This window comes from Gambusia affinis, linkage group LG05, assembly GCF_019740435.1.
Source record: "Gambusia affinis linkage group LG05, SWU_Gaff_1.0, whole genome shotgun sequence".
Classification (NCBI taxonomy): domain Eukaryota; kingdom Metazoa; phylum Chordata; class Actinopteri; order Cyprinodontiformes; family Poeciliidae; genus Gambusia; species Gambusia affinis.
Window position 1 is genome coordinate 24,208,097 of NC_057872.1, and position 13,462 is coordinate 24,221,558.

The 13,462-nt window shown below is 38.6% G+C and overlaps 1 protein-coding gene across 4 annotated transcripts; it reads right to left on the bottom strand.

The window, feature by feature from the left end:
- Window positions 1-969: 969 nt before the first annotated feature.
- Window positions 970-13,390, bottom strand: brd2b (bromodomain containing 2b). Of its 4 annotated transcripts, none has more exons than XM_044116961.1 (12): window positions 13,241-13,390; window positions 9,725-10,013; window positions 9,367-9,504; window positions 8,009-8,153; window positions 7,526-7,689; window positions 6,884-7,381; window positions 6,008-6,136; window positions 5,692-5,925; window positions 4,715-4,968; window positions 3,854-4,161; window positions 3,137-3,262; window positions 970-2,537 (listed from the first exon to the last, which is right to left on the bottom strand). In XM_044116961.1, the coding sequence occupies exons 1-12, from the start codon at window positions 13,270-13,272 to the stop codon at window positions 2,407-2,409; spliced, it is 2,448 nt and encodes an 815-aa protein (XP_043972896.1). In that variant the 5' UTR covers window positions 13,273-13,390; the 3' UTR covers window positions 970-2,406. The 4 variants fall into 4 exon arrangements, with proteins under 4 accessions (XP_043972896.1, XP_043972895.1, XP_043972894.1 ...); XM_044116960.1 differs by having other exon boundaries at window positions 3,845-4,161; XM_044116959.1 differs by having other exon boundaries at window positions 5,680-5,925.
- Between the last annotated feature and the right edge of the window lie 72 nt (window positions 13,391-13,462).

The window sequence follows — 13,462 nt, forward strand, 5'->3', positions numbered from 1 at the left end:
CAGAAAGTCAAAAGTGTGTTTTTATTACCTGCTGTTGAAAACTCCAACTTAAGTCATTTCCTGTTAATATTTTTCACATCAAGCTTGGCTAAAGAGAACAGAAGCATACCAAATATTGAACCTAGAAGAATGACAAAATTCACTCTGTGAATGGGGAGAGGATGCATTATTAACATGTTCAAATTGGCTGGCTGAAGGTTGAATGAGGCCTCACTTCCTGTTAAGAAAACACATATTGTGGAATCTGGGGACAAAGTTAATGGGCTGAGCTTAAATGTAATCACAGATTATTGGTTATTTGCTGAGACCCATTTGTGAACAAACCAAAGCTCAAATTTGTAGCATCAGAAGATGGTCATTCTTCACAAGATCCACTTATCTGTAGCTAAGAGGAAGCAGTTAGATGAACTAATCATGAAGAAGAGCTCCACAAGGAGAAACCTCAGTAACTGAACAGTATTTAGTGTTATAGTCTTGCCCTTAGTGTACAGCATTTTATTCTTAGGTTTTTATATATTTTAATACTTTTTATCTTTGTGTGAACCTATGCCTCAATGTTATGCTGGTGTTTTGCTGTTTACTTTTCCATTGCGTAACATTGAGGAATATTTCTATTCTACTCTAAAAATGTAATTAAAATTTCTTTTATACCTTGAATCAAGTGGAATGCATTTAAGACTTTTTTTTTATGAGCCGTTTTGTAAAGTGCTTGAAATGAATTGGCACCATGTAAATAAACTGGTCTGAATTTTCTTTCACCTTGACGGTTTCTAAAGTCCAAACAGCTCTTCCTGCCATTGAAGCTCATCTTTCACTTTGCAATTTTGGATTTATCTTTAAGAAAGGACAGCTTGCAACAGAATGAAAATGCTTCACCTTGAACTGAAAGCCAGTAAATTCAGCATGCAGACTGTAACATATCTGCTGCCACCTAGAGGAACCAAGTTATCATCACAATGACAATGACAGTTTTCGAACAACTCCAGCACACTGGGTTTTTAATAGAAACTAGAAATGTCAAACAGACACAAAACTCACATTAGTCCTACAGAAGAGATTATTTGGTGTAATTTACAGTCCAATGAGAGGGTTTCCTCTAATAGAAGTAATTAGCTTAACAGGAGACAGCAGTCTTAACAGTGTAAACAACTACTGAAATGACATTAACACATAAAAAGGGGAAAAAGTTGAAAAAGCAGAAATACATTACTTTGTGCAACAGCAAATACAGTTAAAGTATTTTATACAAGCGTTTCTTTTTGTGAACATTCAACAGCAGGTTCAACTTTTTGTAGTTTCAGGATCTCACTTAAAATCTTTAAAGGGGAAACTTAGAATAACTTTTTTTAATAAGCAGCCACACTTGATCCAGTAAGTGCAGTACAACAAAAAAATATTTGTTTGAAAAAAATGTTTTAGTGTTAAAGATGTGTTCAATAAATATAACATTCAGGAGCCAGATAGTTTTGATGCTTTTGTTTTTCTGTTTCTTTTGAAGAAGGAAAAACTGTAGCAGGTTTTCAGTTAGTGTCATTTTAATAAAAATAAAAAAAAAACCCTGAAATTTTAAGAGAACTCCCACTAAATCAGTCAACTCTGGAAAATGTGCAACTTACTGCTAAACTTTGTACAGTAGGTCAAACTTATTCTATACAGTTCTACAAACCCACTACTGTACAGGATTGAAGACTGACTACAGCAGAAATGTAACCGCAACACAGAGAGGAACAAGTCGTGCTTCAAAGCGTTAAATGTAATCAACTTCGGGTTTTTACATAAGTATGAGAAGCACCATATGGTCGCTTTTAAACGCCGCTAAAATGCTGTTGGAGCTGGAACATGAGAAGGAAGCACATAGTTCTGCTAACATCTGGTTCCTTCAACATTTAACGCAGCGTTTTAAGAGTTCACCTTAAAATCAAACCAGAACTGAAGTTAAATTTAAGAAAGCTGAGGTACATGACTAAAGGTTTGCTGGTTCAAACTCCAGGATGTTTTCAGTTGTGGGAGAAAATAACTTGTTCATCTGTTCAGGATAAACTTAAGTGCCAGCCAATCGCAGATCTGAGTACAGTCCGTCTTTCTGCATCGTTTTTTTTTTTCTTTCTTTTTTTTTTTAAATAGCGCCTCCCTCTTTGGGGATAATAAAAATCTTCTTTATAAAAGAAACAATAAAATTGTACAGGTATTTACAAAGCCGGGGGAGGACAAACCAAGGCATTTTGTGTTTGGGGATTTGCATCTTTTAGTCCCACATTCACAATAAATTTAGCTGATTTCTCAGTTGAAGAAAAAAAAACCTGTTTCAGGGTGTATTGTGTCCTGGGCCAGCCCAAGTCCCTGAGTTATCAGTGCTTCTTTTGTTTTAAGCTTGTGTTCATAAAGTCAAGACTCGACTTTATGAATTCAAGTCGAGTCTGAATCACTTGTGTCTGATGACGAGGATGAAGAAGAGGAAGAGGAAGAGTCTGAGCTGGAGCTGCTGCCGCTGAGGCGTGATGGCTGGGCGTGCGCCTCCACAGCACTGGGCTTTTCCACTGAGAAGAGCAAATAGAAGTTAGAAAGAGACTTACTTATAACAGGAAGACCACATTTGCACCAAAATCACACCTCTAAAGATGAGCCAGTGATTTTCACCACACCTCCAACACTGTCTGAGGATTTATGGAGATATGAACCAAACATGATGTGCCTTCCTGCCAAATATCTCTGATGCCCATTAGTTTTAGAAAGAGGAGGCTTTCTTATACATAACTTTCCCACATTATTGTTTAGTATAATTGCATTCGTACTATAATTGCATTCGTACTATAATTCAGTTCCCTGTTGCCAACTTCAGGAAAGGCTGGCAACAGGGAATAATAATTCCCACTGTAAAAATGACTTACGCTGACTGCTGGTCTCCTTCCCAGACTGATTGGAAGCAACAGTTACTTATTTTACATTTTAAACATGAATGGATGGATCTTATCAAAACTCACCTAAACCACAAAAATATATGTATAAAAAAGTTTTGTATTGATAATATTTACTTAAACTAGTTATTTTCTTTCTTGACTCAAAAAGTGAATATAAATAAGAATGTTTTCTTTATAACAAGTGAAATTTGCATTTGCACAGCAGCGTGTGAGCTCACCTTTAGGCTTAGTGGTTTTTTTCACCGAGTTGAGCTGTCCACTGACATCCTGCAGCCTCCTCTCCAGCTCCCTCCTCTTCTCCAGAGTCAGCTCCTCCTTAGACATACTGCCTTTATTCTTCACTTCTGAAAATAAACATTCACATGGTGAGACATGTGAATGTTTGGGAGACATTTTTTGCAGTAGATGCATCTTTTGCTACACACGAAGAAGCGTGCATTAGTGTTATTGCATTTTAGGAAGTAAAATGTCCTTAAAGGACTGAACATATTTGTTTATTTACAACTTTTAATGCATTTGTTATATTGTATTGAAAAGGCTTAAGTGGTAAAATGAAAAATCTGCAGAATCTTCCACATTTTTTTATAATCGTCAGAAAAACAGGTTACTAAAATATTTGTTAGTTGAACTCCCAAACTACATTCAACTTTTAAATGTGGATCTCAATAAATCAAAACATGATGAAAGTTATTTTTTCCTGTAATGTAGTTAAAAGGAACATTTGGATGTCGGTTTATTTTTGATGAATATGAATTTCAGCTAAAGAAGTCAAATAAATAAAATGGATTCTTGATACTCAGTTCTGCTTACTGTAAGTACGTCTGTGTTTTGTACAGTATGTAAGAATAACCAGTTTCATTTGTTCTATAAACACGTAAAAACAGGAGAGAGGACTTTACCAATTAATAGATGGAGGCGTTATCTACCTTGCTCACCGTAAGGCTTACGGGGTTTCTTTCTCAGACACGTCATGACGTAGCGCTCCAGCTCCTTCAGCGTTGACGGCTTTAAGGTTTCAAAGTCAATTTCGATCTCCTCCGGGTTGGTGTCCCTCAGGGACGGCTCCCTGGACTGGATGATGTGGACCACCCGGCCGAGCTTCTCGCCTGGCAGCTTGTTGATGTCGAGGCTAAGTTGGCGCTTCTCATCGTACGTCATGGGAACGATCTCTTCCTCTTCCTCAGAGTCGTAGTGGGGAAGCATGGACGGGGCCAGCGTTGGATAGAAAGGTTTCTTTGCCGTCCTGGAGGACAAAAAGAACAACAGAAGCTGTCGGAGGTCAAGTTTGTTTTCGATAAAAAAAATAAAAATAAATAAGTTGCATGAAAAAGAGAAAGGTTTTGTACACTTTTCCCATAGTAAGATCCAAGAACTCAGATAAAAATAATACAAATGAACTAAAAAAAAAAAATGTTTTTTTTTGTGGTAGCATTCTATATTTTACAGCAGGGATAAGGTAAACTAAAATATAGCAACGTTATGTCTCATTCGCATACACCCTGTACACTGGTCAGAAAACAAAACACTTAAAAGAATTTTTAAAATCACCCAATTTTATGAGCTTCAACATATAAGACATTTAAGGCAAGCTTTATTTCCATTCTACAGATCAATAAGTCACTATAAGGAATATATGTTCATTACAATCTAAAATTGTGTTATGGTAAATGACATTCCCTAACCCAAGCAATATTCAGGACCTAACACAGAAATCAAAGACTTTCCAAACACCTAACTGAAACTGAAGTGCCAGTAGGAACCCTGCATGGGGATGAAGATTGTTTTCTGCTACTAACTTGTTGTTCTTGTTGCTCTTCTTTGGCTGGGCTCTCTTCGCTTGTGAAACGCCTGCTCTGGCTGATTTGCTCTTCAACATCTTGCCCGGCATCTTCCATTCCTCTGAACCAGCTCTGCTCCGGCCAGCACGGCTACGCTTCTCTATCTTCTTCTTTTTCTTCTTCTCTTTCTTCTCCTTTTTCTCCTTTTTTTTCTTGGGTTTGACGATGGGACCTTGGGACAGAGCAGCCAGCTGTTCATGTACGGCCCGGAGCTGTAAATAAAAAAAAAAACAAACACATTTTTTAAATTACCGTATTTTTCGGACTATAAGGCGCACATAAAATCACTATGTTTGCATAGTGATTTTATCGGTAATGCGCCTTATGTAACAACAGAGCATCGTATGTTTTATTACGACTTTGGTAAGCAACGAAGCCACGCCCTTTAATTGTCGAAGCATGCTTGCTGCTGGTCAGAAACCTTGTGCAGTCAGCTTTCTATGCTGTCTAGACAGACTTGTTTTGGGGTGGCGAACTGTCGTCTGAGCTTTCACAAAGGCCGGAATCATAAATGAACAGCCAAACAACAGCAATGAGACTGAATCGGATGATAACAAGAGAGATCCGGGCTTACTTGATGCCGCTATCACCCAACCATTAAAATCTGAAGACGAGAAAGGAATTTGATGGATTCGTTGAAGAAAAATGTTTGAAAAAGTGAGTGTACCTTTTTGTGTAATATTGACAGTTATTGTTAATGATTTGAATAAAGTCTGACCTATCCGACTACCGTATTTTGTTTCGATTTATGCGCCTTCTAATCCAGTGCGTCTAATATATGACAACAGATCCGTTCATTGATATTGCAGTCTTATAATCCAGTGCGCCTTATAGTCTGAAAAATACAGTAGTCTCTTTCACTGGGATGTTTCAGTGAACTAAACAGGGGATGCAAATAAAACGGTGGTGGGCGGAACACTTACTTGAGTACACACCTGATCCTGTAACTCGGCCAGGCGGTGTGCACGCTCTTCCTCGCTGTCTGAGCTCAGGCTGCTCTCGCTCTCTTCACTGTCGCTGCTGGGCTCGCTCTCAGAGGTGGAGGAGGAGGACGAGGAGGAGGACGAAGAAGATGACGAAGACGACGTGGGATGTCCGATGACAGACATGGTTGTGTGTTCCATCAGCGGTTCGTCTGGCATCTTGGCAAAACGGAACTCAAAAACGTCCTTAGGAAAAAAATAAATAAAGGGTTCAAACTAAGCGTCAGACATGAAGCGTGGTCCGGTCCAAGCAGAAAGATCCGCTCACCTGCAGCTTCCGTGCCATCGCCACGACGTCGTGGTCCGGTGGGTTGTATTTGTAGCAGTTTGAGAACATCAGTCTGACGTCGCTGGCAAACTGTTGGGCGTCCCTGTATTCACGGCAGTCCATCTTTCTCTGATACACAGTTTGAAAAGAAAACATGTCAAAATAACATGAGTTTTTTTTTTTTCTCCCAGGGAGCTCTTTGTTTAAATTGTCATATTTTAGGTTAGGACATTTAGCTTTATCCTTTACTTCTAATGGACCATCTGACTGTTGCAAACAGCTATAAAATTACTTCAGCAAACACCAATGCCAACTCCTCTGCATAATGCTTTGATATAAATAATTTAGCCCATTGACATGTTTTTTTTGTAGTCCCCATTATTTCTGTCCAAACAGAAATCAGAAAAAAATTATTATTAATTATTATACCCAAAAGCCAAAATGCCATGCTTTCCCCTTTGTCTGCATTGTAAATTCCTGAATAAATTTATGTTCCCTGTATAAAGATGATATTTATTATTCTCAAATTGGGAGAATTTATTTAATGTGAAATGACACAGCAGCTTGCAGCAGGGAGATCTCTCCCACATCTCCCACTAATACTTAAAATTGTTGGGAATCCCAACATTTGTTAAATAAACTCTGCAGACACCAAATTACATGATACTCCACACTTTTCTACATATGTTTGCCAAATTCAGTGACTCTGCATTTTCAGCTTCATTTTGTTTGGATTCAAACAGGAGTCCAAACTTTGAGAATTATTTCATTAGATCATTTAACAGTTTATTAAAAGCAAGAACAATTAACATCATTTTAACAAGGAACAAAACTTTTTTCCCCTTGCTTGTGTTGCTTTTCTATCCATTCAGTTACCTTGATGGTGCTGAGGTCCATGGGACACTTGATGATGTCATGGTAGTCGTGAAGCCCCAGAGCAGTCGTGTCTACAGGTGTATAAAAGGGCCAAGCGTACGCCGCATGCTTCTTTGATAGCATCTCTTTGAGCAGCCCACTGCAGTACCTCAGCTGGGGACTCAGCTTGCCTTTCTTGGAGAGCTGAGGCTGGACAGAATCCGGCAGGTCTTTCTTAGGCGGTTTGATGGGACGGCCGCTGCCCACCCTTCGGCCCGTCCCGGCCATCATTGGCTGCAGGAGAACGGGACCGCCGGAGCTTCTTACCAGGCCCATGCCAGGTGGGGTCTCCAGGCTCATGCTTCCCATGGAGGAGATAGTGTGCATGGAGGTGTCATGGACTTGACCCCCGTGACCACCTTTCCCCAACCCCACCATGTGCGTTGATCCCGACATGCCAACAGTAAAACCCAAGGTGGAAGGAGTTGTAGTGTCCGCTTTACGCTTCACACCTTTTTTCTGCACAAAAGAGAACCACAATTTTGCTTATTTCTCTTATAAGCAAAACCAATCACTCTAAACTTATTAAAACCTACAAATCATCTCTTATCATATACATTTAAGGCACAGCAATCAAAAAACACATCAAATATTTATATACACCTTAGTGGTAGGCTGTGTAGGAGGCAGGCCCATGATGTTTGCTGGAGGCAGACTTTTGGTTAGAACAGTCTGAGGAGAACTGGCCAGCATGGAGTCACCAGTATCGGAGGAGGAAGGTGAGTAGGCGGACTGGGATACCGCTGGCACCTGCTGAGCCCGGGATGCTGCACACGGCGCAGAATGTAACACATGAGGAAAAGATACTACTGTTAGCAATTAATAAAGATAAAAAAATAGAAAAAAAAGATATCATACGTCAAGTGTTAGGCACTCTTAAACATTTTTTTTATTAATTAGATAATGAATTCTCATCAAAAAAAGTTGTTGGCATGACGAAGATAATGTTTCAAAATTATCTGGTTTAATCACATAATAAGAAAATAGCTGATAAGAGAAACTTAGCTGAGAGTGAAAAGTTTCATGAGCAGTCTTCAGAAAATGTTACATAAATTAAAATGGTACATCAGACAATATTTTTCTCACGGTTAGACTTGCGGCCTCTTCCTCTGCTGTTCTTGCTACGAGGAGCAGGAGGAGGCAGCTCAACTTCCTCTTGGGGCATCTGAGCTACCTTCTGGAGGAAGATCTTCTCCAAGGACTGGGCCATCAGCACAATGTCATCAGTAGGCTAAACAGGGAAATCATTACTTTAGAAATATTGGTATTCTGCTACAAATATACATTATATTATCAATTGAGAATGCCACACTGGCTTTTAGTGTAGAATGAGAATTAGTTACAGCTGAAAAGAATTAGTTGACATAATCAACTATGCAAACTATAGTCAATTTGTCTTTTTGTACAGACATCCACAGCATGTCAGAGAGGACTTAGGTGGGATTCATAACTGTAGTTTCTCCTTTTGCATTTTTTTTAAATCTTTTTTTGTGTGAGTCTGTGCTACAAATTTGTAATTTGGCAGGTAAACAACAAATAAATTGTTAGCTCATTATTTAAATCAATAATTTTTTAAAAAATAGGAAAACACACACCAAATCAGTTTCAGTAGCAGCAGTACAGTGGAACATTGACAAGTGTACAGAAGAACGGGTGGATCTTAGTTAATCCACAGACTCACTGAATACTCGTAATAATTACACAGATCTTCACATGTGTGCAGAATAACTCAAACTCAAAGACAAATATTCATAGATGACTGTGATAGTTCATTCATTCATTTATCTATCCATCCATCCGCTTTATCCGGGGTCGGGTCACGGGGGTAGCAGCTTCAGAAGAGAGGCCCAGACTTCCCTCTCCCCAGCCACTTCTTCCAGGTCCTCCGGAGGAATCCCAAGGTGTTCCCAGGCCAGCTGAGAGACATAGTCCCTCCAACGTGTCCTGGGTCTTCCCCGGGGCCTCCTCACGGTGGGACGTGCCCAGAACACCTCACCAGGGAGGTCTCCAGGAGGCATCCTGACCAGATGCCCGAGCCACCTCAACTGGCACCTCTCGACGTGAAGGAGAGGTGCCAGTTATTTCTGGTTATTTTCTACTTATTTCTGCTTATTTGAACTCTTGGTTTAGAAAAGCAGTTCCTCAAGCATTTCTCATTTTCTTCTCGTTTCAATAAAAACCTGTCAACGCTTAACTGGTCAATACATTAATTTGTGTATTTTCTGAGAAAAGGTTTAAGCAGTTTGATGTTCCCAACTCAACACATCCGAAGTTGTTTTCTAGGTCATCGACATCTCTTATGCTATTGATATTTAAAAACTGGCTCTGAGTGCAATTCTGCCCCCAGACAGGTTTATTGCAAAGCTACAGAAACTTCCTTTATTTTTGCTTTGGGTTCTATTTTGAGGTTTTCTCCCTGAGTAAGTTCAGACATCTCAACCTACCTTGTTGTAGATGTAGCAGTTAGTAAACATCGTGTTGAAGTCCTGAATGCACTCTCCGGCACTTTGGTAAAAATTGTTTTCCAAACGCTTCTTTATTGTCCCCATGTCCATTGGCTGTTTGATGATTTTATAATAATCCTGGAAAAGGTGAAACAATGCAGTACTTCATTTAGTTTTGGGATTTTAAAATTTACAAGAATGTGAAAGACTGTGATAAAGTATTCATTTTCTAGTCAGGTAAATAAGTGAGGAAGTTTACCCAAAAACGATGCATTTTTAAAAAATCTTTTAATAAAGACGTTTGAGTTGATTTAATGCAACAAGCAGCAAAACCCATCATGTAAAAGGTGTGACCTACTGGCAGGTTTAGTCTGTAAGCATCCACAGGCTCATGGAACGGCCAGGCAAAGTGGTGCCTCCACAAACACTTGATGAGGGTTTTCTGGAGGTACTGCAGCTGGTTGGTCATGCGGCCTGGCCGGCTGGGGTCCTTCACCGGGGGCTGCGGAGGGGCGGGGGTAGCCTGGGTCATCGTGTGTGGCAAGGAGGGGCTTTCAAAGTCCTCGTACAGCAGGGAGGGCTTGCGAATGCGTTTTCCCGAGCTGCAGTGCTGATCCAACATGCCACTGGACAACCCAACCAGAGAGCTGAGGTCAGAGAGAAACATGCGAGGAAAAAAAAAAAATTGTTTGAATTTTTATAGGAAGCCAACATATTTGTGACAAATGCATCAAAAGGAAATAATCTGTGTTTATACACTTGACCCACTCATTCCAATTAGCCACATGAAAAGAAAAGCTGTCCTCCCATTCGCATAACTTGTCCAGGGAACTGGAATTCCTTCAACACTGCTACTTTTACCACTTTCATGAGAACCAGCACTGCATGGAGCCAACAGCAAACACACTTTCATCGATCATGTGATAAGGCTGGCAGATAAGGCTCCAAATCTTATCTGTACACTAAATAAATGATAACAATCAGGAAACAGCTATTTTAACAGAGTAGTTTTAATTTTGTCCCCAGTTTAATTTAGAGCTCAAGAAACTCTAGTTAGACCTCAAATTCTATTTATACATGATTTGCAATAGTAGTAGTCACACTGTTTACATTTGATTTGATAAATTATTTTAAATAACACAAACTGCAAAGCTAACTGAATCAGCTGCAATGACTAAACAAAACAGCAGTCTAGTTTACTCAGCAATATAATAAATCGTTTTACAAAGCTTGTATTGTTTAGAGCTGCTTAAGTTATTTAACCATTCTAAACACACTGGGTGTGGTTTTATTCTACATTGTTTTAATCAAAGCATATATTATTTGTTTTAATTAATTACATGGCTTTGCAAGAGCATTAATAACTGAAAGTATAAAGTATGTAAATCAGGAACCCAAGCTTTAAAAAATGTTAGCCACAAAAATGCAAAATGAAAAGCAAACAGACAAAAAAAGCAACAAAAAAAACATTGTTTCACCAAAAACATGAATCAGTGTTGCACACCACTTCAGTCTATGCCTTTAAAGATCACTGGTAATTATCTATTGGACAGCTGACATCACCAGGTTGTAGGTTTTTAAGTCTTAATTGTGTTAAATAAAAAGTGAGACCATGTCAAGAGTCCTTTACATGCCACAACATCCATCATGACCATATTCTATAGAGACCATATAACTACCCAAGCCACAGAGTTCAGCCAGTCAATGTTGTTAAGAAAATGTCAGGTCAAACTTAATCCCATCAGGTAAAAGCAAAAAAAAAAAAAGACTATAAATCTAAAAGGAGTAAAAGGAGTAACACCACAATGTAAACAATCTGGACTAAATATGATGTAATAGGCCAAAGAATAAAAATTAAACTTTAACATATTTGTTAAAAGGTTGTGTAAGCTACAGTCACTTTAAGATACAAGGTTAAACAAACGAAAAACACTGTTACCAAGTTACAAGCTGCATGTCTATTTAGCAAATAGCTTCACTAATAAACTAAAGTCTGCTCATTATACTCCTAAATGCTAAAATATAGACTGACAAAAGGTAAAATCTGTGCAATAAACATGTTTACTTGAAATCAATTATAAACTGTTTAATCTGCATTCAAATTTAGAAATCCGCATAAAAAATAATTTGCATATCTAATATAATTACTGAGGTTACTCCTTATTTGCTTTAGGGGGCTTTATAGTTTTACTAAAATAGATGAAACACCATGAAACACAATATTAATTAATATTTCTGAAAAATAGGACATTTCTGAAAAATAAAAAATATTGCTTCCAGAAGCAATGAATGTAAATACATACAAATTTTATCATTTCTTGTAAAACTTAAGACCTTGCAGAAACCCTGTAGTTGTAAGTTTGTGATGTGCTAATTAATTTACTGACATTCAGATAGACTCATCACGTCCCCACTTCCCTCTAAGTAGAACTCAGACTAGGCAGAAATTGGAACTCACCCAATAAATCTAAAAACCCACCTGGCCCACTGACATAGAAGCTGTGGCAAAGCTTGTGGTCTGATTTTCAACATGAAATCAGAATGATGAAATGCAATAGGCAGCAATGTAATGGCCTGTATTTGCAGTAAACACAGTAGAATTTATTTAACTTTACATCATTTCTAAAGTATGGAATGAGAACATTAATTATACATTTCTTTACAAAAAACAAAGTTTATTTTACAAAGCTCAAACAGCTCCACCATCTAATTAAAATAGGTGATATTGCCTAAGAGTTAATTAAAAAAATTAGTTACAGCAGGGTACCCTAATGGTAGCCTTCTGCTGTTAGGATTTTTCCCCTGCATCTTTCAAAATGTGATTTTTTACAGTTTTGCCACATAATGCTTTTCTGTAATAAGCTATTAAGATGAATGATGCTAACAAGTTTACCATATCTTTTTTTAATATGCTAAACATCATTGACTCACTATATGAATTATTGTCTTACACACACAAACTTGTGGAGTCATTTGTCATCGAAAAGGATTACAATTTTAGCCTTATGAAAATAATGTTTTGCATTCTACATGATTCATTGTTTGAAAACAGTCAAATTAATGTTTCCAGTGTCTTGTCACCCTCACTGTTTTGTTATCAACATATTATTTATTTAATATGTAATATCGCAATATGACAATACAAGAGCAGTAGTTGTAATTACAAATCGGACTGTAAGACTTCCCAATCTCCTGGCTGACGATGGCGTGGTTTGAACGCCCCGCCTTCATTGTTTGTAAACACACACAGTCCTCGAAGACGGAAACATGTCTTTACTTACTAATAATTACTATTTTTGTTAATATTAGAGCTTTACCGAAAACCAGGTAAACAGTTCTTGCAATTTCGTCGCATCATAGAGGAATCTAATCCTTCAGAGATGAAGCTGTCGCTAAGGCATCCATTAATATCCTCCCAAATCCAACGGTTCGTTGAAGGGCTTTCGATTTGCTCTGGTTAATTGCGTATGTACGAGCAGTTAATTGTGAAAAATCATCTTAGTAATGCTTGCATAAAGATGGAGGATAGCACTGCCAGGCTCTGTGAGAGATGAATGACCCGCCTGACAGAAAGCCGGCGGGGAGCAGCTTGCTGAGACAGCCGATGGGGCTGCAGATGTCATCTACCGACTGCTGCTTGTACACTGAGAGTTTGCATAGCAAACGCATGATCAATTCCGGATATACTTTTAGAATACGTTAGCTAATTGATACATAAATAATAGCCAGTTTTGAGAGCTAGCTAAATCCGTCTGTAACCGCTGGCTCAAGAAGCTAACGGTAACGCTGATGATAAAAAAAAAAATGTCCGTTTTAGAAAGCACATAAAGGCCAGTAAAATATCTTAAATCTACAAAAAGCTGCTTGAAATTACCTGTCTTGAGGTGGGTTGACGGCCGCTTCCATTGGGTTGAGGGTGGACTGTTATTACCATCAATTTCTCTCCTTTTTTCAACCGCTGTAGTCGCTTCTGTTTAACCTCACAACCACTACGCAGCTCTGAAATGAAATGGCGACTGGCTGCTTCCGCTTGAATCTATAAATACTCGTCACGTGACAGTGTTGCGTCTGTCCGGTTACGTCAGCTGTACCTCTG

Excerpts from the sequence above, each read along its gene's own strand:
- brd2b (XM_044116958.1), bottom strand. The coding sequence starts at position 13,272 with ATGGAAGCGGCCGTCAACCCACCTCAAGACAG. Across the intron at positions 7,382-7,525 it reads CTACACAGCCTACCACTAAG|AAAAAAGGTGTGAAGCGTAA; the intron begins GTGTATATAAAT and ends TCTTTTGTGCAG. Across the intron at positions 5,926-6,007 it reads CGATGGCACGGAAGCTGCAG|GACGTTTTTGAGTTCCGTTT; the intron begins GTGAGCGGATCT and ends TTTTTTCCTAAG.